At 41.4% G+C, this 24,994-nt stretch overlaps 1 protein-coding gene across 2 annotated transcripts; it reads left to right on the top strand.

Moving 5' to 3' along the window:
• The first annotated feature begins 173 nt into the window (after positions 1–173).
• Gtf3c2 (general transcription factor IIIC subunit 2) lies at positions 174–24,881 on the top strand. Of its 2 annotated transcripts, none has more exons than XM_026400879.2 (20): positions 174–427; positions 10,213–10,298; positions 10,811–11,078; positions 11,242–11,563; positions 12,321–12,603; positions 13,816–13,910; positions 14,528–14,605; positions 14,747–14,845; positions 15,527–15,754; positions 15,900–16,011; positions 16,227–16,335; positions 17,430–17,455; positions 17,616–17,745; positions 20,315–20,459; positions 20,556–20,717; positions 20,912–20,999; positions 21,247–21,375; positions 22,048–22,200; positions 22,348–22,455; positions 23,416–24,881. In XM_026400879.2, the coding sequence occupies exons 3-20, from the start codon at positions 10,835–10,837 to the stop codon at positions 23,530–23,532; spliced, it is 2,628 nt and encodes an 875-aa protein (XP_026256664.2). In that variant the 5' UTR covers positions 174–427; positions 10,213–10,298; positions 10,811–10,834; the 3' UTR covers positions 23,533–24,881. The 2 variants fall into 2 exon arrangements, with proteins under 2 accessions (XP_026256664.2, XP_026241960.2); XM_026386175.2 differs by having other exon boundaries at positions 22,751–23,506.
• Positions 24,882–24,994: the final 113 nt, after the last annotated feature.

Raw genomic sequence — 24,994 nt, 5'->3', positions numbered from 1 at the left:
CAGTTGGACTCTCAGACGCAGCCGGGTGCTTCGCGTCACAGGCCTGTTAGTCTGTGCGGAAGGGGCGGATACAGTGCTCGGGCGCGAAGCTCTGCGGCGTGGGAGCCCGCCCGGCTGCGCAGGCGCAGAGAAGGCCCTTGTCCCTGCAATTCCCAGAAGGCTCTGCAGCGGCCCTGCGCGGCGGAAGACGCACTGGAGTCCCGCCCACGCCGAGGACTCGGCGACCAGCGCGCTGCATTATGGAACTCAAAGTCTAAGGAAAAGCCTAGCCCGGCACCAACTCCTGGCTGAGCGCGCGTGTTTACCTTGAGCCTGGGCGGGGGGTGGGGTAGTAGCGAGGGAGAGCCGCTAAGAGATTCGTCATAAAACCGCGACCAGACAGGCGGCGCCATCTTCGAACTTGGACTTCCGGAAGGACTTTGGCGGGGTGAGTGTACCGCAGCGGGGTGTGTGGGGGACCCAGCGATTACTCCTCCCCTTCTTTTGCGGTAGCACTAGGGTATTAAGGACGGAGTCCTGACTTTACTCTCCCCCTGCGCACGGCAGCGCGCCCTCCGGCCTCTGCGCTCTTAACAGAAAGCCATCGTGCCTACCTCCTTGCCCACTGTGGCCATCGAGCATCCCCATCTCTGCAAGCCCCGGGTCTTGCCCTTTCCTCACGCTTTGTGCGTAACGCTGCAGCCTGTGTCCCAGCCTCTGCTTTCTTACATCGCGTCCATTGGATTAGCGGACCTACAGTAGTCCTCAAGTCTTAGGGAAATCAGGGTTCTCCTCCCGCACAGGCAGGTGGCGAAAGCTACTGCCACGGCCAGGGCTCGGGATGGTAGGCGGCCTCTATGGTGGCTGCAATCAGACGCTTCTTCCTGCGGTATCTCAGCCTTTTGCTCGAGGAGGCTCTTCTAACCCCGGGGGTTGTGCCCCGCGCGCTGTAACCCCATTGGCGCAGCCAAGGGCCAGTTATGTTTCCCTATCTAGTTCTTTTATCTTGTGGCAAGTTGGCAATCTGCTGGGGGGAACACAGGTGGTGACTTTAGCCCACCATAAGTAATTCACTTTGTTGGAGGAGTGTAAAATATGACCAAACCTCTTGGCCCCAGCGTATTTTTACTCAAATTGAAGTCATTCCTTTGCCAACATCACTGTTTTTGCCATCCTTAACAGCTGTACTGTTGTTTTCATAATAGTTTCATTTAAATTGGTTTATTTTTAAACTTTAAATACGTACTGAAATCGTGGGCTACAGTTTTCTATGCAAGTTAAAAAAATGTTAGTTTGCATACCATTAAAATCATCTTGCATGCCACCAGTTGCACCATAAGAATACTTTGGGAAACAGTGTATTAAACTAGTATGTTTTAATTTCCATACTTGAGGTACAGTATTATCTAATTATTTTTTCCTCTGGGGGGAAGGAAGGTCAGCTTGGCAGCCTGGAGCAGCAAGAAAACCAGACAGGTTGGGATGCAAAAACTGTACTATGAATTGACTAAACATCTCTTCCTTTACCGTGTGTTCAAAATTTGTATTGTAAAATAATAAATGGAAAATACACTACACACTACTGCTGCCTTCATGAGAACTGAAGAATGTTGAGGAGTCAGTCATTCAATTGACAGAGGTTAAGGGTCAATTATTGCATTTACCTCACCAAGTTGCAGATACAGTAGTGAATGAGATTGGCAAAACTCTTTTTTGTTGTGAAACTTTAAAGTATAAATGTTTCATACTCATATCACCTTTATATGAAAATTCTGGATGGACTAAGAAGGCACATGTAACATCCAAAACTAGACAAATAATTAGAAGAAAATATATCAGTGAGGTAGGAAATGCCTTTTAAAGACACAAAAAGAAATCATAAAAGAGATCGGGTTGGGATTGTGGCTCATTGGTAGAGTGCTCCCCTAGCACAGGTGGGACCCAGGTTCGATCCTCAGCACCCCATAAAAATAAAGGCATTGTGTTGTGTCCATTTATACCCCCCAAAATAAAAATATTTTTAAAAATCATAAAAGAGATAATTGAGGAGTTTAACACATAAAATCTGAAAACCAGTTAAGCAAGTAATGTAAACAGAGTTAAAAGTAAAAATTATACAGGAGGAACACATTCGCAACATAAATAACACCTCACAGATAAAAAACCCTATAGGAATATATGCAAATTTATACGTACAGATGATTCATAAAAGATATAGATGTCCAACATGTAAAAATAAGTTGCTAACTAGATATAGTTGCACATGACTATAATCCCAGCTACTCAGAATGTGGAGGCAGGAGGATTGAAAGTTCAAGGCCAGCCTGGGCAACTTAGTGAGACTCTGTCTCAAAATGAAATAAAATAGAAAGGGCATTGCTTATTGGTAGCTAGAGTACTTGCCTAGCATGTGCAAGATCCTGGGTTTAATTTTCAGTTCCAAAACCAAAAATAACCAGTTGCTAACCTCAGTTATTATCAGAACAATGCAAATAATTACAAGAAGGAAGAATTCTTTAACTTATCAGATTGTCAAACACTAAGAAGATTGGCAAAGCTAATCATGGTGGCTCATGCCTGTAATCCCAGCAACTGGGGAGACCAGGGCATTAGAATCACAAGTTCAGGGACAGCCTTGGCAACTTAGCAAGACCCTGTAGCAGAAATAAAGTGGGCTGGTACAATCCCCAGTTGAGGGGGGTGGGGATTGGCAAGGGTGTGATATACAGTTGGTGGTGGGATATAAGTGGGTTCTCCTTTTTTTCCAAATGTTAGCTTTTTTAAAAAAAAAATAATTTTTCTTTTTTTTGGTACTTGTAGATGGACAGCATGCCTTTATTTATTTTTTGTTTTATTTTTATGTGGTGCTGAGGATCAAATCCAGTGCCTCATACATACTAGGCAAGCGCTCCACTACTGAGCCACAACTCCAGCCCTAAATTAATATTTTAATATCTAAATTTAAAAAAAAAAAAAAGAGCTGGGGATATGGCTCAGTGGTTGAGTGCCCCTGAGTTCAATCCCAAGCTCCAGTACGAAAAACAAAACAAAAAAAGATCAGTGTGTATGTATTCGTATGGAAAATCTTTAAGGTATAAATAGGTGTTTTTTTGTTTGTTTGTTTTTGTTTTTAATGAGGATTGAAGCCAGGGGTGCTCAACCACTGAGCCACAACCTCAGCCCTTTTTTATATTTAGAGACTGGGTCTTGCTGAGTTGTTAAGTGCCTTGCTAAGTTGCTGAGACTGGCTTTGAACCTAAAATCCTCCTGCCTCAGCCTCCTGAGCCACTCGGATTTTTTTTTTATGTGTCCATTTTATTTATTTATTTATTTTTTATTGGTTGTTCACAACATTACAAAGCTCTTGACATATCATATTTCATACATTAGAATCAAGTGGGTTATGAACTCCCATTTTTACCCCAAATACAGATTGCAGAATCACATCGGTTACACATCCACATTTTTACATACTGCCATATTAGTGACTGTTGTATTCTGCTACCTTTCCTATCCTCTACTATCCCCCCGCCACTCGGATTTTATAGGCATGTACCACCGTGCCTGACTTATTTTGTTATTTTTTAAAAACTGCCCTTCAGGGGCTGGGGTTGTGGCTCAGAGGTAGAGCGTTCGCCTAGCATGCGTGAGGCACTGGGTTCGATCCTCAGCACCACATAAAAATAAAATAGAGATATTGTGTCCACCTATATCTAAAAAATAAATATTAAAAAAAAAAAACTGCCCTTCATTTAACTAGTTTCCTTTGGTAACTCTCATTCCATTTCCTCTCTAAAGTCTAGAGACAGATGCCTAAGGCACACTGAAGCTTGTGGACTTTTCTCCTGACTGCCTACTTACTTTGCTGCCCGTAAAAGTTATATGCTTATCAAGAGTCATTGTATTGGTTTTATTTAAAACGTCAAATGATTTCTCTCTCTCTCTCTCTCTTTTTTTTTTTTTTTTTTTGGTGGTGCTGGGGATTGAACCCAGGGCCTTGTGCATGAGATGATTTGTCTTTATGTAAATGTTGAATATATTTGACTTTTAATTTTTTTTTTTTTTTTTTTTTGGTACTGGGATATTGAATTCAAGGGAACTCAACCACTGAGCCACATCCCAGCCCTATTTTGTATTTTATATAGAGACAGGGTCACACTGAGTTTCTTAGCCTTGCTATTGCTGAGGCTGACTTTGAACTTGACATCCTCCTGCCTCAGCCTCTTAATTACAGGCCTCTGCCACTACCACACCAGGCTTTTAAGGAAATTTTAGTATGAAAAAGTTATTGTTTCTATTAAAACTAAGTTGAAACATGGTAGATACATAGGTGTTTGCTTTATTGCTATTCTTTATATTTTACACATATAATTTATAAGTATTTTGTATCAATTAAGTTTTGTAAAAAACCAATTCTAGGGACTGGGTTTGTGGCTTAGCAGTAGAGCACTCTAGCACGTTGGAGGTCCTGGGTTGGATCCTCAGCACCACATAAAAATAAATAAAATAAAGGTATTGTGTTCAATTACTTCTTTTTTTTTCAATTACTTCTAAAAAAATAAATGTTTAAAAAAAACAATTCTAAAAAAGAAATCAGCCTAATTGAATATTTTGAAAAAACAAAAGAGGTGAGTTGGCAAACAAACAAAAAAAAGCTGCCAAACAGGTGTGAATGAAGCAACTTTAAAAGATTAAGGAAAATTTGTAAAAATCTGGAAGGTAGCTGTACTTGAATTGTTTCAAAGAAAAAGAGACTGGTGGCCTGGCATTGTGGTACATGCCAGTAACCTCATATACTCAGGAGATTGAGGCAGGAGGATTGTTTGAGCCTAGGAGTTGGCTGCCAGGTGGTCAGCTTGGCAACTCTGCAAGACTGGAAAAGGAAAGAAAAGAAGGGCTGGGGGAGAAGAAAAAGAAGAGGGAAGGAAACTGTTTCAAGAAAGAAATGTTAAGTAGTCAGTGCTGCTGAGGTCAAGTTAAAGAGGCTAAGAAGTGTTCATTGGATGAATGATACAATAATTATTGACAATTTTTGCTTTAGTGATGAGCTAGGGGCAGTAGCCTACTTAGGATAAAGCAGGGAAATTAAAGTACCAAGGACAGTCAACTTAAAAAGTTTGGCTAGGGGCTGGAGTTGTAGCTCAGTGGTAGAGTGCTTGCCTTGTAGGTGTGAGGCACTACGTTCAATTCCCAGCACCACATATAAGTAAGCAAATAAAAAAAAGTCAATTAACAACTAAAAAATATGTTTAAAAAAAAAAAAAAAAGGTTTGGCTGAAGCTGGGCATGGTGGCGCATGCCTGTAATCCCAGCAGCTTGGGAGGCTGAGACAGGAGGATCACAAGTTCAAAGCCAGCCTCAGCAACAGTGAGGTGCTAAGCAACTTAGTGAAACCCTATCTCTAAATAAAACACAAAATAGGACTGGGGATGTGGCTCAGTAGTTGAGTGCCCCTGAGTTCCATCCCTTGTACTCCCTGCCCGCCCCCCCAAAAAAAAGTTTGAGAGAGGGAGGTGAGGGATATTAGTTGGGAGGAATATGTTTTGAAGATAGCTTTTTGTGTGTGGTAAGTTGAGAGTCATAAACATCCTTAAACACTGTTTAGAAGGAACCAGTGGAAAGGAAGAGGATAAACTAACTCAAGTTTCCTTTGGGGGTAGAGAAATAGGGCTAGAACACAAATGAGATGAGCACATCAGGTGTAGGAAGTATTAGATTACTTAGGACATGGAAGTATTTTCCATCTGATGTTTGTTCAGAAATCAGAAGCAACATCATCTGCAGAAAACCAGGGAATCAGAATTGAGGAGAGTACATAAGGGAACTGATGAGAGAAAGTGGGGTTGCCAATACCCAATGCCTGAGGTGTATAAATGGAGAAAAAAGGATGATTTGGCTCATCCAGGGCTTAAATTTTTCTAATTCTATGGGATAAAAAGACAAAAAGAAACGAAATTCTTAATATCAATAAGAATCTGATTGAAATGAAGGGATTTAAACTAGATTGGATCTGGCAGACCTAGGGAGAAACTGGAGAGATAAGGGATAGTGTCTTGATAGAGTTGAAGAATAGATATCGTAATAGTAGTCTAGTATAATGATGGGAGTTGTGACCACCCCACACACACCAGTGGGATATCTTGATGATTCTGAAGGTTAAGAGATATGGAGTACTGATGAGGTTCAGGGTATGATAGTGGAGTAACAGTGGTTGAGCTGAATGTTTTGAGTTTCAAAGGAGAGGGAAGACTGTTGGTATAGAAGTGGCACTGGGAGAGGAATTGAGAAGACACCGATCCTGCTTTCTACCTTGAAGTAAATGGGATCAGAGAGAATGAACAACTTCCACTTGAGAGCCTGGAAACCTAGAAATGTATTTCCTACAGTTTTTTTGCATTCAAGATTCTGAATATGATTCATCATTCACAAAACAAATGTGTTCTTGGAGAGCTTGGATTTGGACCTGAGTTTAGAGGGGGGAGAGGCAGGCTAAGGAGGAATGCATTTTGCTGGTGCAGATTGTGGCAGTGCTTGGTTCTGGGTGAGACAGAAGTGGCTTCTTCATTTAGTCACTTTCTCATTATTGTAGAGCCAGCTTGTCTGTGGTACCATCAGCTGTGGCAAGTGCTTTGGTTCAGCAGGTGGCTCCCCATCACAGCATAGGGAAGGCTGTCTGGTTTTTTTAACCCAAAGCTGTAAAAACAACTTTCCAATTTGACAAGCATTTCTGTTCCTTAGTGTTTTCCCCCATCTGTCCCAGTGGTCATTTATGCAAGGGATTTGGAAATGCACATGCATCAGAATCCCCTAAAGCACTTGTTAAAACTCAAAGTGCTGGCCCCATCCAGAGTTTCTGACTCAATAAATCTAGGGTAGGTGTTGCTGCTGCGGCTGTAGGTGAGCCACTTAATAGACTGTTGGTATAGAAGTGGCACTGGGAGAGGTATTGAGAAGACACTGATAGACTATACTGAATCCTTTTCTGCTTGAAAAGATTAGAGAGAATTCTGTTCTTTTTTTATTTTTTATCTTTAGTTTTTGTAATTGTAGATGGACAGAATATTTTTATTTTATTTGTTTATTTTTATGTGGTGCTGAGGATCGAACCCAGTACCTCACACATGCTAGGCAAGCGCTCTACCACTGAGCTACAGCCCCAGCCTAAGAATTCTGTTCTTTGCAATTGAACCTTAGCAATATAAAGGTCAGTGGTTATTTTATTCATCTTTATCTGTCCTTATCTACTTGATTGGTCAATAATTAAAAGAAGCTGTTAGTGTGTTTCTGAAGATTTTGATTTATATATTTGAAAGTTACATTATTTAATGTTTTTAACATTTTTATCTTTTTATATGATTTGAATTTATGTTCATTATAAAGTATTCCACTTTCTCTTCCATTTAATATTTTTCCATTGAATTTAACCGTCAAAACTCCTGTTTTCTCTATGCTTACATTTGCCCTGCATAATGTATATGTAAACACACTTATATGTATACATACATACACAGATTTTTTTTTTTTTTGTGTGTGTGTGTGGTAGATACCAGGGATTAAACTCAGGGGCACTCAACCACTGAGCCACATCCCTAGCCCTGTTCTGTATTTTATTTAATTAACAGGGTCTCACTGAGCTGCTTAGCACCTTACTTTTGCTGAGTTTGGCTTTAAACTCATGATCCTCCTGCCTCAGCCTCCCAAGCTGCTAGGATTACAGGTGTGCGCCACTGCACCTGGCTCACACATATTTTTTATTTTATTTTATTTTGGTACTGGGGGTTAAACCAAGGCACTTTATCACTGAGCTATATTCCTAGACCTTTTGATTTTTATTTGAGACAGGGTCTCCCTAAGTTACTGAGACTGGCCTCAAACTTGTGATCTTGCTCAGCCTCCTGAGTCTCTGGGATTACAGGGGTGCACCACCATGCCCAGTTGCCTTATATGTTTTATTTTATTTATTTATTTATTTTTATATTTTAATTTTATCGTTTTACTTTCACCTTTTTGACTTCTTTTGTTTGGGATGTGTCATGTAAAGCATATAGTTATTAGGCTTTTTAAATCAATTTGAATCTTTATTCTTCAATGGATGAACTTACTGATACATATTTATTATCATGATGCCTGTGTTTTTTAAAAATTTTTTTAAAGAGAGAGAGAGAAAGAAAGAGAGAATTTTAATATTTTTATTTTATTTTTTTTTAGTTAAGGCGGACACAACATCTTTGTTGGTATGTGGTGCTGAGGATCGAACCCGGGCCGCACGCATGCCAGGCGAGCGCGCTACCACTTGAGCCACATCCCCAGCCCTGTTTTTAAAAATTTTGCTTCTGTCATCTTTGTTTCTTCTTCCTGCCAACATGCCCCCCCCCCTTCTGTTCTTTTTTTTCATGGTCTTCAGTCTTATTGTGTGATCTTAAAAAAAATTTTGAGGTTCCTGGGTTGGGGATATAGCTCAGTTGGTAGAGTGCTTACCTTGCTGCACAAGGCCCTGGATTCAAATCCCAGCAAACACATACACACATGAATTGAGCTTTCTGTGGCAAAGTATTTTGGAAGCAATATATTACACTATGAGCCAGATACCCTCATCCCAGCAACTTGGGAAGCTGAGGCAGGAGGATCACAAGTCTGATTCTGCCTCAGCACTTAATGAGATCTTGTCTCCGAATAAAACAAAAATACAAAAGGGCAGGGATGTAGCTCAGTGATAGAGAACCTCTGAGTTCAAACCCTAGTACAACCAAGATATATCTATCTATATTTTAAAATTTATATGTATATAATTTATTTATTTTAAAAATGTGTGTTTGTATGCTATACTCTATTTATTTTTTATTTTTTTTAGAGAGAATTTTAATATTTATTTATTTATTTAATTTTAGTTTTCGGCAGACACAACATCTTTGTTTGTATGTGGTGCTGAGGATCCAACCCGGGCCACACGCATGCCAGGCGATCATGCTACCGCTTGAGCCACATCCCCAGCCCACTATACTCTGTTTTTAGTTCTACAAATGAAACACTTTTTGGGGTGGGGTGAATCAGGGATTGAACTCAGGGACACTTGAGCACTGAGCCACATCCTCAGCCCTATTTTGTATTTTATTTAGATACAGGGTCTCATTGAGTTGCTTAGCACCTCATCGTTGCTGAGGCTGGCTTTGAACTCATGATCCTCCTGCCTCAGCCTCCTGAGCCACTGGGATTACAGGCCTGCACCACCACGCCTGGTTGCCAGGTTACTTTTTACATTTCCGTTTTGTTAATCTCTTCTTTGATTTCTTTTCTTGGATTCCATAGTCTTATGGGGTTTTTTTTTTCAAGGTATGGAAGTTTTTGTTGGAAATTGTTTTGTTTGCCTGAGCAGTTCTTCAAAAGAGTACTTTTCACCTTTATTTGTGTTTTTTTTTTTTTTTTTTTAATTCTTTCTGTAGGATCTGTGCATAGGACTCAGTTGGATCCTTTTTGCTAATTATTTTGAATGGGTTAGTTCTGTCAGGGCTTCTGTTTACAACATGAGTTGATTCTCACTGTATGTATGTATCTTGACACTGTTATAAAGTATCTTTGGAACATGATGTTACCTTGTATCCTCACCAGCTGAGTTAGAGGGTTAGCTATTGTTACAGTTTACAATCTGTTTAAACTATCTTATTCAAAGGAGATAAATAGGAACTTTATTTTGTATATTGTACTTTCCACTGGTGATGAATTCATCATTTAGGTACATCATTTAGGACTGTCCATAGTTCCATATGTAGCTAAACTATATGTCTCCTTTTGTCACAGGCAAGCAAGTTATTCTTGCCAAAAAACTGGACCTCTGCAAAGTTCTGTGTTGCTCACGTTTTTGGTTTGGTGGTCAGTGTCATTACCTCCCTCTATTAGCCTACTTTGGGCCATGGTTGCACATCTGATTTTCTGGGCTCAAAGAAAATATTTATGAAAATGTAGTTTTAGTTCATTCTTTGATGTGGAAATGGTCTTTTAATGTAATAGGATGTTCCTTAATTGTTTCCTAATCTAGCCCCCTTCTCCATTTCAAGTGAAAGATTGATAACCAGACTCCAGAGAACTGTTATTTATTCTCAAATGAATTTGTACCTTCACTAGTATTCACAGAAATGGATGTTAGCTCTAGGCATCGTCCTTCAGTTTGGTCCAAGTTTTATAGTGTCTGGCTGCTATCCTTTTCACTTTTTGTTTGTTTTGTTTTATGAAACACAGGTCTTGCTCTGTTGCCCAGGCCAGCCCTGAACTCCAGGGCTGAAGCGATCCTCCTGTCTCAACCTCCCAAGTAGCTGGGACTATAGGTATGTATCTCTGTGCCTGGAGTGGCAGCTATTCTTGGTAGTCTGTTATAGAAAGTTGTTACCTTTCCCTAGATGCATAATCATTATTTTCTTGCTATTTGGGCATGAGGTTGGTGGGGCATGTATATTTCATTTTATTGGCTTTCAAGGTGTGGGGTTAATTAATTGTGCATTCACTGCAGTTTCTTACAAAAAAATGTATGAGCTTTAAATTAAATAATATATATAAAGCTCTTATGTATGGCACATAGTAAGCATTTGATAAATGGTAGACTGTTTATTGTTTGCTTCACCAGAATGAAAGTTCCATGAGGGCAGGGACCTTGTCTGTCTTGTCATATAACCAGTGTCTGCCATAGAAGATGCTTAGTAATTATTGTTGAATGAATGAATGATCAGGAAGCTTGGGTTTCTGGTTGTGGGATAAGGGAATAAAGGGCAGGAAAAGAGAAAAATCTGAGACTATACAAACAGTTTTTGCCTTTTGCTCATTGGTGTGTCTCTGTATGTAGGTGCAGCCATTTTGGGGGGTGCTGATGGATACCTATGGGGTCGGCTGTGTTGCCTTGGGGGAGGCCGGCCCCGTGGGAAGCATGACTGTGGTAGACTCTCCTGGACGAGAAGTGCTAAACCAGCTTGATGTCAAGGCCTCAGAAACGACCAGTGTGGAGGCTTCCATAGAGATGTCATTACCTCCCTCTTTGCCTGGATTTGAGGATTCTCCTGATGAGAGGAGTCTTCCTCCAGAGCCAGAGAGCCTCTCCAGACTGGAACAGCAAGGTGTGTACCTTTTCCTTTCATCTTTTCATCTCCCTATACTTAGCTTAAGATGAAAGAAAACAGCTTGAGCTCACAGGATTTTACAAATCTGAGTGCAGTATAATCTGTTCCAAAGAGGTTTGAGTTCTGGTCTCATCTCACAAACCCATATTCTTCTCTACAGATCTTTCTTCAGAGATGTCAAAGGTCTCAAAGCCTAGGGCCTCAAAGCCTGCCCGGAAGAGAGGTAGTAGGACACGAAAAGGCCCCAAAAGGCCCCAGCAGCGTAAACTTCCATCAGCCCCTCTGATTCCTGGTCTCTTAGATCAATCCAACCCTCTATCTGCCCCCATGCCTAAGAAAAGAAGTCAGAAGTCCAAAGGAGACCTGCTACTGCTGAAGTTGTCAAAAGGCCTAGATCAGCCAGAGTCTCCACCTTCAAAGAGGCCCCCTGAGGACTTTGAGACCCCTTCTGGGGAACGACCCCGCCGAAGGGCTGCCCAAGTGTAAGGATTGTGGGGAACAGCTTGGTGGAGGGGGGGTAGTGATTGAAGGGATGGGAATGGGACAGATGTTGGAGAGATGGGAAGACTATGAGTAGGTATCAGGTAAGCAGGGGTGGTACCTACACTCTGGGGATATGGGAACAATCCTTTTTTTTTTTTTTAATTTATTTTTTAGCTGTAGTTGGACATAATACCTTTATTTTATTTATTTATGCTGAGGATGGAACCCAGGGCCTCGCACGTGCTAGGCGAGCGCTCTACCACTGAGCCACAACCCCAGCCCAAGGGCAATCCTTTAGCTCTCAGCACAGCAGGCTTTTTTTTTCTGATTTTTTTTTTTTTTTTTAATTCAAGAGGCTTCTTTCTGTACCTTGTACTCCATCACATTTTTTTTTCACAGACTTCACCCAGTTCTTCATTGCTGTTTACCACCCAGCTTATTTCATTATTTATGTGCCCTTCCTTTCTTTCCCCTTGCCCTAAATGTTCTTTGACTGTAGTAGATGAAAAGTGCACTGGATTTGGGCTTGGAAGATCTGAGTTAAGATTCTACATTTGTTATCTGACTTTTTTCTGCCAAATCACTTAATTTTCCTGAGTTACTGTTTCTTCATCTGTCAACATGGAAAGGGAAATTAATAGCAGCCTCATAGTGTTACTGGGAGGATCCAGTGAGATAAGAATCAACCAGGTCTGGATTTCTGGGTTCTCAGTTAAGTGTTTACAAGAATGGCTTTGACTCTGCCCTATCCCACAGGGCACTTCTGTATCTTCAGGAACTGGCTGAAGAACTCTCTTCTGCCCTGCCTGCTTCAGTCTCCTGTCCTAAGAGCCCCAAAGTGAGCAGCCCTACCAAACCGAAGAAGAGCCAGCAGCAGGCAATCTGTCAGGGTGGAGAAGAGAATACTGCTGCACAGGATGAAGACTTTGTGCTCCAGGTTGAGGCTGAAGAGGGGGAAGAAAGTGAGGCTCCAAGCGAGAGTTCATCTGACCCTGAGCCTGTGGCACCCCGAAGCAACCCACGAGGATCCACTTCAGGGGTAACCTGAATGGACAAGAAAGTGAATGGGAGAATAGGATTTTTAAGGGGTTAGCCAGATACCTAAAAGGATAGTAATTATGTTGGCCAAGACAGGTAAGAAAAGGGACTATTAGGAAGTCCTTTGAGCTATTAGGAAGATTATAGGGCAAGGGATATAGTAAGCAAGATTGTTTATTTTTAACTGAATATTGTCTGCTAGGAAGCATAGACATGAATGAGAGCCCTGTTTCACAAGGTTTGCAGTACAGTGCGACAGTGCGTGCTATACTAGAAGTGAACAAAATGATTTAGGCATATAGTGGGAGGGTGATGAACTGTTTAGGTTTCATAGAAGAATGATAATGAGGTGGGTCTTGAAGGGTGAATACAAACTTGTCAGAAATAATGGTTTTCCCATAAATATATTGCAGCTGAAGGATAGGGCCTGGATAAAATTTTAAGGGAGATCAAACTAGAGAGGATAATAGGACTAAAATTGGTAGGAGCCAACAACAATGCTGAGTTTTGTTTGTTTTTTAATTGTGGTAAAATATACATAAGATAAAACTTAACATTTTAACCACTGAAAAATGTACAACTCAGTGGCCTCAAGAGTATCCAGTTGTATGTGTGGAAAGACAAGAACTTTGTTAACTGATTACTGATTTTTCTTTTGCTGCAGGCTAATATGGCTTACCCCAATATCATATAGATCTAGAACTTATAGAAAACTTGGGTCTGAGCCAATTTTATGTTAGTACTGAGATGTAAACTTTATAATTAGACATAAAGGTGAATCTAAGCCCTGGAACATGAGATGAGTTTCCAAGAGTATGTATATAGAGAATACCGTCAATGACCAGTTCCATCAGAGGAGGAAGAGCCTAAAAAAATATATTAGAGAGGTGGAGGGAATAGGGGGTGACTGTCCCATGGAGCAAAGGTTTTAAGAAGTATATGGGAGTCCTCTGAATCCAAATGCCTTGGAGATGGTAAGGAAGATGAACAGACAATAGACAGCAGAACATACAGTTCTAATAGAGGAGTAGGAGCAGAAGTGGAGAAGTCCCTTTAATGTTTGAAACACAAATCTTTTAAGATGCTGATAGGGCAGTGGTTGTAGGGTATTTAATGCCAGGAAAGCAAAAATTAGGAAAGAAAGTTGCCTTCTGGGACTTTTTCTAGCTTAGAAAATTCTCTCCCTTTAATTTTTCTCCCATTTCATCCTCAGAAGCAGAAGCCACACTGCCGGGGAGTGGCTCCCAATGGCTTACCCAATTACATCATGGCCCCTGTTTGGAAGTGCCTCCATCTCACCAAGGACCTGTGAGACTTGGGGACAGAGGCTGTGGGGGAAGGGGTGACAGGAATGCAAAGATGATCTAAAAAGATAGAAGCATTAATGGGCAGAGCATGGTAATGATATTCATTACCAAAAAGCACTACTACAAAGGCAAGAGTTCTAGAGCTCTTCAATTAAAATGAAATGAGGGGCCAGGAGTGTAATTCAGTGGTAGAATACTTGCTTAGCATGCATGAAGCCCTGGGTTAGATCCCCAGCACCACTAAATAAATGAATGAATGAATGAATGAATGAATAAAAAAAATGAATGAATTGGAAAGTTACAATTCTTAGGAGCCAGGAGTGTAATTCAGTGGTAGAATACTTGCTTAGCATGTATGAAGCCCTGGGTTAGATTCCCAGCACCACTAAATAAATAAATAAATAAACAAACAAACAAATAAATAAATAAAATGAATTGGAAAGTTACAATTCTTAGTTGCACTGGACACATTTCAAGGACCCAGTAGCCACTTGCCCCTAGCAGCTAGCATATTGGACAGTACAGACAACAGATCATTTCTGATCCTAAGAAAGTTGTGTTAGAGTTGCTGCTAGAGAATCTCTCTCTTCCTCCACTGATACTTCTCTCTCTCACCAGCCGAGAACAGAAACATTCATTCTGGGAGTTTGCTGAATGGATTCCTCTAGCCTGGAAGTGGCACTTGTTGTCTGAACTGTAAGTTGAAGTGACATTTCTGAAGCTTAGGAGGAGTGACATGACTGGAGACAGAAGAGTGAGGATTCTAGGTTTATGATGGGAATCCTGGGATGGGTGAAACTCATCCAAATTCAGGCTCTTTTCTTTGTCTTGCCCCAGTGAGGCAGCTCCGTACTTGCCCCAGGAGGAGAAGTCTCCGCTATTTTCTGTACAACGTGAAGGGCTTCCTGAGGATGGCACACTGTACCGAATAAACAGGTGATGATTGCAGCTCAACCTTTTTTCTGATTCTTGGGAAACAGGGAAGATGAATTTTTGAAAGGGATGACACATTAGCCCTTCACTTTCCCTGAAGTTGGTCTACTTGGTCCCAAGAATAGAGGTTCTGGCTGGAGCTGGTCAATCTTGTCTAATTTCTAGTGCTCAGTGCTGCCAGCCAGACTGAGAGAAGCTAAGGAGACTCAGAGTCAAGCCAGCTTACAAGGTCACAAGTATTCAGTCCTTGACAGAACATTGCAGTAAACCAGAATCAACAGCCTCTTATCTTTGAAGATGAGCTAGATCTATAAAGAGTTTGGGAAAGGGCTGGAGATGTGGCTCAAGCGGTAGCGCGCTCGCCTGGCATGCATGCGGCCCGGGTTCGATCCTCAGCACCACATACAAACAAAGATGTTGTGTCCGCTGAAAATTACAAAATAAATATTGAAAAATTCTCTCTTTCTCTCTCATCTCTTTCTCTCTCTCTCTTTAAAAAAAAAAAAAGAGTTTGGGAAAGAAGGGAGGGAGGTACAAGTGGTAGCTAAGTACTGTGCTTACCTGTAGATTTCTTGATTTTCAGGTCCTTGCTTAAGCCAGGTCATACTCCAGGTAGAGCTCCCGTTCTGTTGTCATTACCTTTTATTAACTTTTTTCTCCATTCTCTCTTTGACTTTTCTCTAGATTTAGCTCAATCACAGCACATCCAGAGCGCTGGGATGTGTCCTTCTTCACAGGGGGACCACTTTGGGCTCTGGACTGGTGCCCAGTGCCAGAGGGGTCAGCAGCTTCGCAATATGTTGCCCTTTTCTCAAGCCCTGATATGAACGAGACACACCCACTGAGTCAGCTTCATTCAGGCCCTGGGTTGCTGCAGCTCTGGGGCCTTGGGACTTTGCAGCAAGAAAGCTGGTGAGGTGGGGCTGGGACGCTGCCATGGGTGGGTATATGAGGGAGAGAGAAGGATGGAGGGAGGGCTTGAATTGGGCTCAAACAGCTCTGGCAGCCTTAGGCCCCTCCTTCCTACCTACTGTCTCCACATGCTTTCTGTCTCCAGTCCTGGCAACAGGGCCCACTTTGTCTATGGGATTGCTTGTGATCACGGCTGTATCTGGGACCTCAAATTCTGCCCCAGTGGAGCATGGGAACTTCCAGGCACCCTTCGAAAGGTACTTCCCAGTTGACTATGAGTTGGCCATGGGACTTGAAGCTAGGAAATAGGGACTCTGGGAGTTCTCAGCATCGGAGGAAAGAAGGTTGGAGTGTGGTAGACAGTGTTTTTCCAGCAACTCTGTGTCGTATCCCAGGGACCAGAACCTCAAAAGTTTTCTGAGAGGCGCCTGAAGGCAGCAAGCCTCAGCACAGATCTGGTCTTGCCCTCTAGGCTCCTCTCCTGCCTCGGTTGGGTCTCTTGGCTCTTGCCTGCTCAGATGGGAAGGTGCTGCTATTTAGTCTGCCGCATCCTGAGGCCCTCCTGGCTCAGCAACCCCCAGGTAAGTAATTCAACAAGGAGAATGGGGCTGCAGTAGCAATGGCCAGAGCTTCATAGGGCATACCCACTTCCCCTGAAACTCCTCTGGGTTCAGTCTCTAGCACAAAGTCTTACTTAGTCATGTCCAAACCCCCACTGTGATTTCTCGTTTGTTCTTGAGCTTGCTTTTCCTTTTTCAGGCTCGTAACTGCAGTCTTTTAGCACATTAGCTCCTATCGTCCCCTCTAAGCTATTCTTCTTTACCCTTAGGCTATTCCCCCTTTTGCTTCATCCCCTAATTGGCTGGGTAAAGAGCTGCTAAAAGCTGAGGCTGACAGATAGGGCTCATCTCCCCTCTGACTTCATCCCTCCTACCCTCACCACTACCACCCACTTCCCACACATACACATGCACAGCCTGGTTTTGATTGTGAGGAGAGGGAAAGAATTAGAGTTAAAGCTGAGAAAGCAGAGGAATAGGTCAAGGAAAGATAGCTTCTATTTGTATTTCAATAGTACTGAGTATTTAAAGAAGAAGGCACCTAGGTTTGAGCCCTGAGAAGGTCCCATATTTGTTGGTGTGGTAGAGAAGTGGGTTGAGGAGGAAATATAAAGTGAGGAAATGAAGACAGTCATTGTAGACAATTCCTTTAGGAAATTTGACTATGAAGGGGAACAAAAAATTGAGAGTGCTGGCTGGGGTGATTAAAGGGTAAAAGAAAGTTTTGTCTGTTTATTTATAGAAGAGGTTATAGGGCATTTACATGGGAATGTGGGAATGACCCAGTAGGTGGAGAGCAAGTGGATAATGCAGAAGAAAGAAAGAATAACCAAATGAGTAAAGTTCTGGAAATGGTGAGAGAGGACGAGACCAGAATGGAAGGATTATGGTTTTGATAGGAGGAAGGGTACTGTCAACTGGAAAGAAAGAAAGAAAGAAGATGGGGGCAGATGGAGGTAGGGTCAGAAAGTTGATGGTGGGAAAAGAAATTTCTGAATAAATGATGCGGGAAGGTCATTGTCCAAAGCGTGGGGTCCTGATCTTAGAGCAAGGCTTGAGTAGAAGCTCAGACTTGTGGATCCAAAACATCAGCTACTGCTTTTCTTCCCTCACAGATGCGATGAAGCCCGCCATCTATAAGGTGAGTGAGGAACCTGCTACCTTAGCTGAAACTTCATCTTCTTAAAGCCTTATCTTATTAATTCCACAGTGTGTCCCCTGTTTCTGAAAAGTACCCCCTCCTGCTAAATTAAACACTGATTTACCCCTAACCCTAATCCCATTCTCTTCTGTCCCTTCAGGTACAATGTGTGGCAACCCTTCAGGTGGGATCTATGCAAGCTTCAGATCCCTCTGAGTGTGGTCAGTGCCTTAGCCTGGCCTGGATGCCCACCAGGCCCCACCACCACCTGGCTGCTGGATATTATAATGGTAAAAAAAGAAAAAAAAATATATAGAGAGAGAGAGAGCGAGAGCGTGCGCACGCACGTGCTATTGCTCTTTAATTTTGTCATATATGCTTGCTTTTTGGTTCAGAACTGGGCATTTTATATATAATTACAAATATTCAAGAAATGTAAAAAAAGAGAGATACATTTTTGAATAGAATTTTTCTTTTTTTTCTTTTTTTTTTTGAGAGAGGAGAGAGAGAGAGAGAGAGAGAGAGAGAGAGAGAGAGAGAATTTTTAATATTTATTTATTTTTTAGTTCTCGGCGGACACAACATCTTTGTTGGTATGTGGTGCTGAGGATCGAACCCGGGCCGCACGCATGCAAGGCGAGCGCGCTACCGCTTGAGCCACATCCCCAGCCCCATGAATAGAATTTTTCTAATCAGAAAAAAATAAGAGTAGATGAACATAATTTCATACAGTTCTTTATGCATATACAAAGATTAAAAGACGATTTTATAAAAAATGAGCTCATACTATATAAGCTACTTTAAATTTAAAGGTATTAAATTTAACTACAGTTCATAAAAAAAAAAGACACTGAAATTGAGCTGAAAGATTAGCTAACTCCTAATAAATCTTTCTTCACCACAGGAGACATTAGTTCCTCAAAGTTATTTTTAAGATTAAAAAAAAAAAAAATACTGGGCACAGTGGCACATAGCTGTAATCCCAGCAACTTGGAGGTCTGAGGTAGGAAGATGGAGCGTTCAAAGCCAGCCTCAGCAGTTTAGCAAGTCTCAAAGTAAAATGTAAAAAGGGCTGAGGATGTGGCTCAGTGGTTAAGCACTCTGGGGTCAATCCCCAGTACCAAAAAAATAAAAATAAAAAAGAAGAAGAAAGATGATGAATAACATTAAGTTGGAATTATTAGCTGTTTCTAAATAACAATTTCCTATTCAGACATCCTCAGTATACTTTCTTCTAGGAAGATAAGAAAATTAGCACTGAACTTCCTTTACTATCCCTCTTTCCATCTTCTGTTTTTCTTCTGTGAAAGTATTCTTAAGTTGTTAATGAATTTGCTTCATGCTATTCTGTATCTTAATTCCTAAGTGATTTAATGATTGTCTCCCTGTCATTATTGAATTATTTTTATTACTTACCTATAAATCACTGTCAATTTTTTCTTGAGAAAGATTCATGGGTGCTACATTCCCTGAGTTTACATATAAAATGGATTTTAATTACCAATATTTTTCCCAGTTTTTATTTTCACGATTTTTATTTCTTTGTCTTTTATTTTTATCAGAGTTATACTTTTGAGTACCTTCTCTCTTGCCAGCATTGTCAAGGGTCAGCTTATTTGGGGTCTGCCAAATTAGTTTCTGTTTGTCTGTTTGTTTTCTTTTCCTCCACATTTTGTTGCTTTTGTCTCCTTGTCTATTCTTGTTTTAGACCAGAGTTGGCAGATAATTTTCATATATACATATATGTATATATATGTATATATGTATATATGTAAACGTATATATGTGTGTGTATATATATATATATATATATATATATATATATATATATATATATATATATATCCTGGGGATTGAACCCAGGGCACTCTGCCACTGAGCTACATTCCCAGCTCTTTTATTTTGAGATAGGCTCTTGGCTGCTAAGTTGCTAAGGCTGGCCTTGAACTTGCTGTCCTCCTGCCTCAGCCTCCCAAGTTGCTGAGATTACAGGCATGCACCACCATGCCTGGCTGGCAGATATTTTCTGTAAAGACTCAGGTCGTAATAATTATAGGCTTTGTAAACAGGCTGACCATTGTTAGAAACTCAACTCTGCAAATTATGACATGGAATCAGCCATAGACATTGGGTGTATTAATGGGTGGGACTGTTCTAGTAAAACTGTTAGGGAAGGGGCTAGGATTGTGACTCAGCGGTAAAGCGCTCGCTTACCACATATAAGGCCCTGGGTTCAATCCTCAGTACCACATAAAAATAAATAAATAAATAAAGATATTGTGTGCAACTACTACAACAAAAAAAATATTAAAAAAAAAAAAACTGTTAGGGAAAACAGGCAGGCAGCCGGCTGTATTTGACCCCTGAGCTCTAATATACCAACCCTTTCCTAGAGTATTTATGCTTGTTTTAAAGAAAATCTCTTAGGGCTGGGATTGTGGCTCAGCAGTAGAGTGCTTGCCTAGCACGTGGGAGGCCCTGGGTTCGATCCTCAGCACCACATAAAAAATAAATAAATAAAATAAAGACATTGTGTTTAGTTACAACCAAAAAAAAAAAAAAACTCTTTACTTTGATTTAATAGGCAGTAGAGATTATTAAGAACATTGAGCCTATCTTTCAACTGCAGATTCCAGGCTATGCTATTACTTTTTGTTGATGAGAATTGCAACAGAAATGTCAGACTGAGTCTTTAAACCATAGAGGGAGTATTGAATAGCTTATCATGATCCTTACATTCTTCTATTGCAGTTTGCATCTGAGGTTAGAGGACCAGGGTCCTAGGACCCCAGAGAAAGAAATTAGAACAAAGCAGTGAGAAAGTGCCTTTAATGCCTACACATTCTATTCCTACTTCAGGCATGGTGGTTTTCTGGAACCTTCCCACTAACTCGCCCCTTCAGCGAATACGGCTCTCTGATGGCTCCTTAAAGCTCTACCCCTTCCAGTGTTTCCTAGCCCATGACCAAGCTGTACGTACACTTCAGTGGTGCAAAGCTAACAGGTATAGAATAGAAGATCTGTGGAGGGGGAAGATGAAAACTGTGGCAGGCTAACTCTTCCAGGTTTGTTTAGCTTTGATTTTCTCCCATCTTTACAGTCATTTCCTAGTCTCCGCGGGAAGTGATCGGAAAATCAAATTCTGGGACCTTCGACGACCTTATGAACCAATCAATTCTATCAAGCGCTTCTTGAGTACAGAGCTAGCCTGGCTGGTCCCCTACAATGGTGTCACTGTGGCTCAGGACAACTGCTATGCCTCGTACGGCAAGATGGAGATAGGAAGAACTCTGGGGCCAGACCCTAAGGGTTGGGCTGCATGGCATGCCAGATTGTTGTGGGGAGAGATACGTTGAGCTGCTTTGCTGAGGCAGTTTGATTTTGGGAAGGAATTGAGAAGATATTAATCTAATCTTAAAAAAGGAAGGTTTTATTTTATTTCTCTTTCTCATACAGTTATGGACTTTGTGGAATTCATTATATTGATGCTGGTTATCTTGGCTTCAAGGCCTACTTCACAGCTCCTCGAAAAGGCACTGTTTGGGTGAGCCTGTCTTCTGCAGTCTTCATTACACAGAAGGATAGTCATTATTATTATTCCTTAGTGGTAGTCAGGAAGTGACAGTGGTTTTGGGGAGAAGGAGAATTCAGATATATGGCAACTGTATCATCAGGGACATGGGTTATGGTAAACTCAGTTTTGTTTCTGCATTCTCTCTGTCCTCTGACTGTAGACTTATTATCAATTCATAGAAATGAGTAAGTTAATGAAATTTGTCTCTTCTTATTAGAGTCTTTCAGGATCTGACTGGCTTGGGACAATAGCTGCAGGAGATATATCTGGGGAGCTCATTGCAGCTATATTGCCTGATATGGCATCGAACCCAATAAATGTCAAGCGACCTGCAGAGCGAAGATTTGTACGTATATGAACATCTAACAGCAACACCATCTGTTGGATCTTAACCACTTGCCCTCCCAATTCCTTGTAGAATACGAATTAGTACTTAGTCTCCAAGCCCTGACATTGTCCCTGAAAGTCTTGGCACAGAATTATGTACAATCTTTTTTTAAAAAATATTTATTATTTAATTGTAGTTGGACACAATATCTTTATTTTGTTTATTTATTTTTATGTGGTGCTGAGGATCGAACCCAGGGCCTCACACGTGCTAGGCGAGCGCTCTACTGCTGAGCCACAACCCCAGCCCCAATCTTTTTTATTCTATTGCAGCTGAGCATATATTTAAATATACTACTTTTTTCCATTATTAAGACTTTCCTGCCTCAAACCAATTTCCTCTACTTTTGTTCTGTCTTCAGATTTTGGGGGGTTTTGTTTTTTTTGGTACAGGGAATTGAGCCCAGGCCCTCACACATGCTAAATAAGCACTCTACCACTGAACTACCTCACAGCCCTTTTTTAAATTTTTAAGATTTTGAACAGGGTCTCTTCAAGTTGATCAAATTAGCCTCAAATTTGGTAGTCCTCCTGCCTCAGCCTCCTGAGTAGCTGGGATTATGGGCATGTGCCACTGCTGCCAGCTCTGTCTTCAGCATTATAGAACTTAATCTTATGGTCTCCTTTTTAGCCTATATATAAAGCTGATCTGATGCCATATCAGGACAGTCCTGAAGGTCAAGACCACTCTTCTGCTTTATCTGGGGTCCCCAATCCTCCCACAGCTCGAACTTATGCTGAAACTGTCAACCATCACTATTTGCTCTTTCAAGACACAGATTTGGTAAGTCAAGTCCAGGAAAATAGGGTGTAGTATTAGAAAAGGTAGAAAACTTTAGTCCTTGTATAATAGGAAATCCTAAGGAGTTCCATCACAAACATGCAAAATTAAGGAGCTGCTTGCTCTCTCCTGTTCCACTTCCATCCCCAGGGTTCCTTCCACAATTTGCTCCATAGAGAACCAATGCTGCGCATGCAGGAAGGAGAAGGGCATTCTCAGCTGTGCCTGGATAGGTTGCAGCTCGAGGCTATTCATAAGGTAAGAACCTTGTCTCATCTTCCCCACCCTCCACTCATTCTTCCCCAACTTTGGGTCTATGATCAATGAAATGGGAAATAAAAAGGCAATATAGATGGTTAATGAGGAGAAGTAGCTTTGGCAACCTCCTCTGGAATATAGTAGACATACCTCATTCATTGGCTTCTTATTCCTACCTCTCCCACCTCATTATAGTCCTGCCTTCTCAGATTGTGACTTTTTTTTTTTCTTACAGAGCTAAGAGTTGCCCTAAAACATCACCTGTGAGCCTCTCTCTTGTTTTCTATTCATATAGGTACGTTTCAGCCCAAACCTGGACTCCTATGGATGGCTGGTATCTGGGGGGCAGTCAGGGCTGGTTCGGATCCATTTTGTCCGTGGACTCACCTCCCCACTGGGCCACCGTATGCAGCTTGAAAGCCGAGCACACTTCAGTGCTATGTTCCAATCATCCTCCCCAACTAAAGGGCCCAACTTCCCTCCAGCCAGTCATCGCCTTCTGTCCAATCCTTAGTCTTAGTCCACACAGGACCCTTGGAATGAAATCTGCCAAGAACAAATGGCCTCCATGCGCAGAGCCATAGGAACTGGGGCCTTCCTGGACAGTGATGGCACTAGGACTGGACCTTTAGGCCTGCTTCCCCAGGACTCCTTAGATCCCTCTCCTTCTACTGACTTCTATGGTCACAGTCCCCTGCGGGCAGGGGGGCTCTCCCCCCACAAAGGCTTTTAAGCCTAAAACTATGGCTCACAAGTAACACTCAGGCCTAACATAGGCTTGGGAGTCCAATTGCTCATATTGAGCATATTGTGAAGTGGGTAAAGCTAAGTAAAGGTACTGGGTGTTTTTGAGACCACTTGTGAGTGGGTGTTTGGAGAATCACAAAGACTTATCTGCATGAAGGCTTCTGTCTGTCTTCGAGGATCCAATGTTACTGCCTTCCCAAACTTCCTCTTTAGAGTAACCAACACACAAGCCCAAGAGGAGTGACAGTAATTTATTGGACTGAAGCTGCTCATAGTACCTCTTTAACTGGAGAACACCACAAACACCCTACCAGTAGAACAGTGGCTTAGCTCTTACTTGCTCCTGCTTATGAACTATTCCTGATCATTGGTCACTTGACCCTACTTGAACACTCCTAGACAGTCGTGTTTTAAAAATCTTCCTTTATATCAAGTCAGAGTATACCTCTTATTAATTTTACTTTTGGGTATTAGGAAATCTAGACATTCTTCCCTGTGATTGCCCTTTTAAGTATTTAACAATAGCTATCATGTGTTTCCCTAGTATTTTTCCTCTAGATTAAATATCTTCAGTTATTTCAACCATTCTTTTACACGTCATGATTCTTGATCCTTCATGATATGGTCACATTGTTGACTTATTAAAAACGTTTATTTAAACTTTACATATAGGAAGTGTTTAGAACATAATAAGTACAGTAATGTATTATCTTGATATTGAGTCCTCTTGTGGGATACTGTAGACTTGTAGTGACTATGATATTGCCTCCTAAGCACAAATTGATCCCTGCAAGGTAGAATAGGAAAACCATAGACTTAAGATGCATAGGAATAATGGCTGTGGTTTGGAGGGAAGCAGATGGAGGGAAGTAGTTAGATGACCTAAAGGAATGGGGAGGGGGAAGCCTGTTGGAGGGAGTAGAGCTTAGTGTCTGCCTGAAACAAAGACCTCTGATGCTCCAAACTGGTCATATATCTGGGAACAAATTTCTTCCTGTTTAATTTAGTCAATTTATCATATATCAGAAAACCTTTAAGAAGGCAATCAAGTGAGTAATTCAGTCCCTGTCCTATACAAAAGAAAAACAGAAAACCCAGGTTCCTTAGCAGCCAAGGAATCATAACTCACATCAGTGCAGAGGCACCAAGCGTGCACCCTCCTATTGTAACCCAACTCAAGTTGTACCAGTTTTGCTTTTTGAGCTGACAGGAAAGTGCCTTGCACTAAGAGAAGCTTTGCTCTACAGAGCAACCTCTTGATGCCATTCAGCAGCCCCTTTTCTATTTCCAGTAATAGAAAATGTGTGGACCTGGTGATACATATAGTTAGGTTGTAGGTTGGTGCCAGCCATAGTTGCTCCTGCTGTTGAGTGTCAGCCCTAATCTCAACCTCCAAAAGAAAATAAGAATGATGCTTTCAGGTCTTGATCTTTTTCTTTCCCATAAATACTGTCTCCAGGCCACTTAACTTCTAACCTATCCTTTCAATATATATAGTTTATACTCCATTCCTGCACCCTTCTATCTTCGTGTTTTTGTTCACATTATTGCCTTCTCTAGTACTGTCATTTCTGTCTCCAACTTAATCTATTCATCCTTCAAGATCCTGGCTCAGGGGTGTACCTCTGGGGGTGGAGCAAGAGTTAAGCAATGTGCAAGGCCCTGGGTTCAATCCCCAGTACGGCTTGGAAAAAAAAAAAAAAGTTGAAATTTCACCCTCACTAAGGAGTTTCCGTTTAAAAAAAAAAAAACAAAAACATTCTTCCCATGTGTTTCCAAGAAAGGAGGAAAA

This window comes from Urocitellus parryii, chromosome 12 (assembly GCF_045843805.1).
Source record: "Urocitellus parryii isolate mUroPar1 chromosome 12, mUroPar1.hap1, whole genome shotgun sequence".
In the NCBI taxonomy this organism is placed as follows: Eukaryota; Metazoa; Chordata; class Mammalia; order Rodentia; family Sciuridae; genus Urocitellus; species Urocitellus parryii.
Note: the sequence above shows the minus strand (reverse complement) of the source record. Positions and strands in the feature narration are given on the sequence as shown.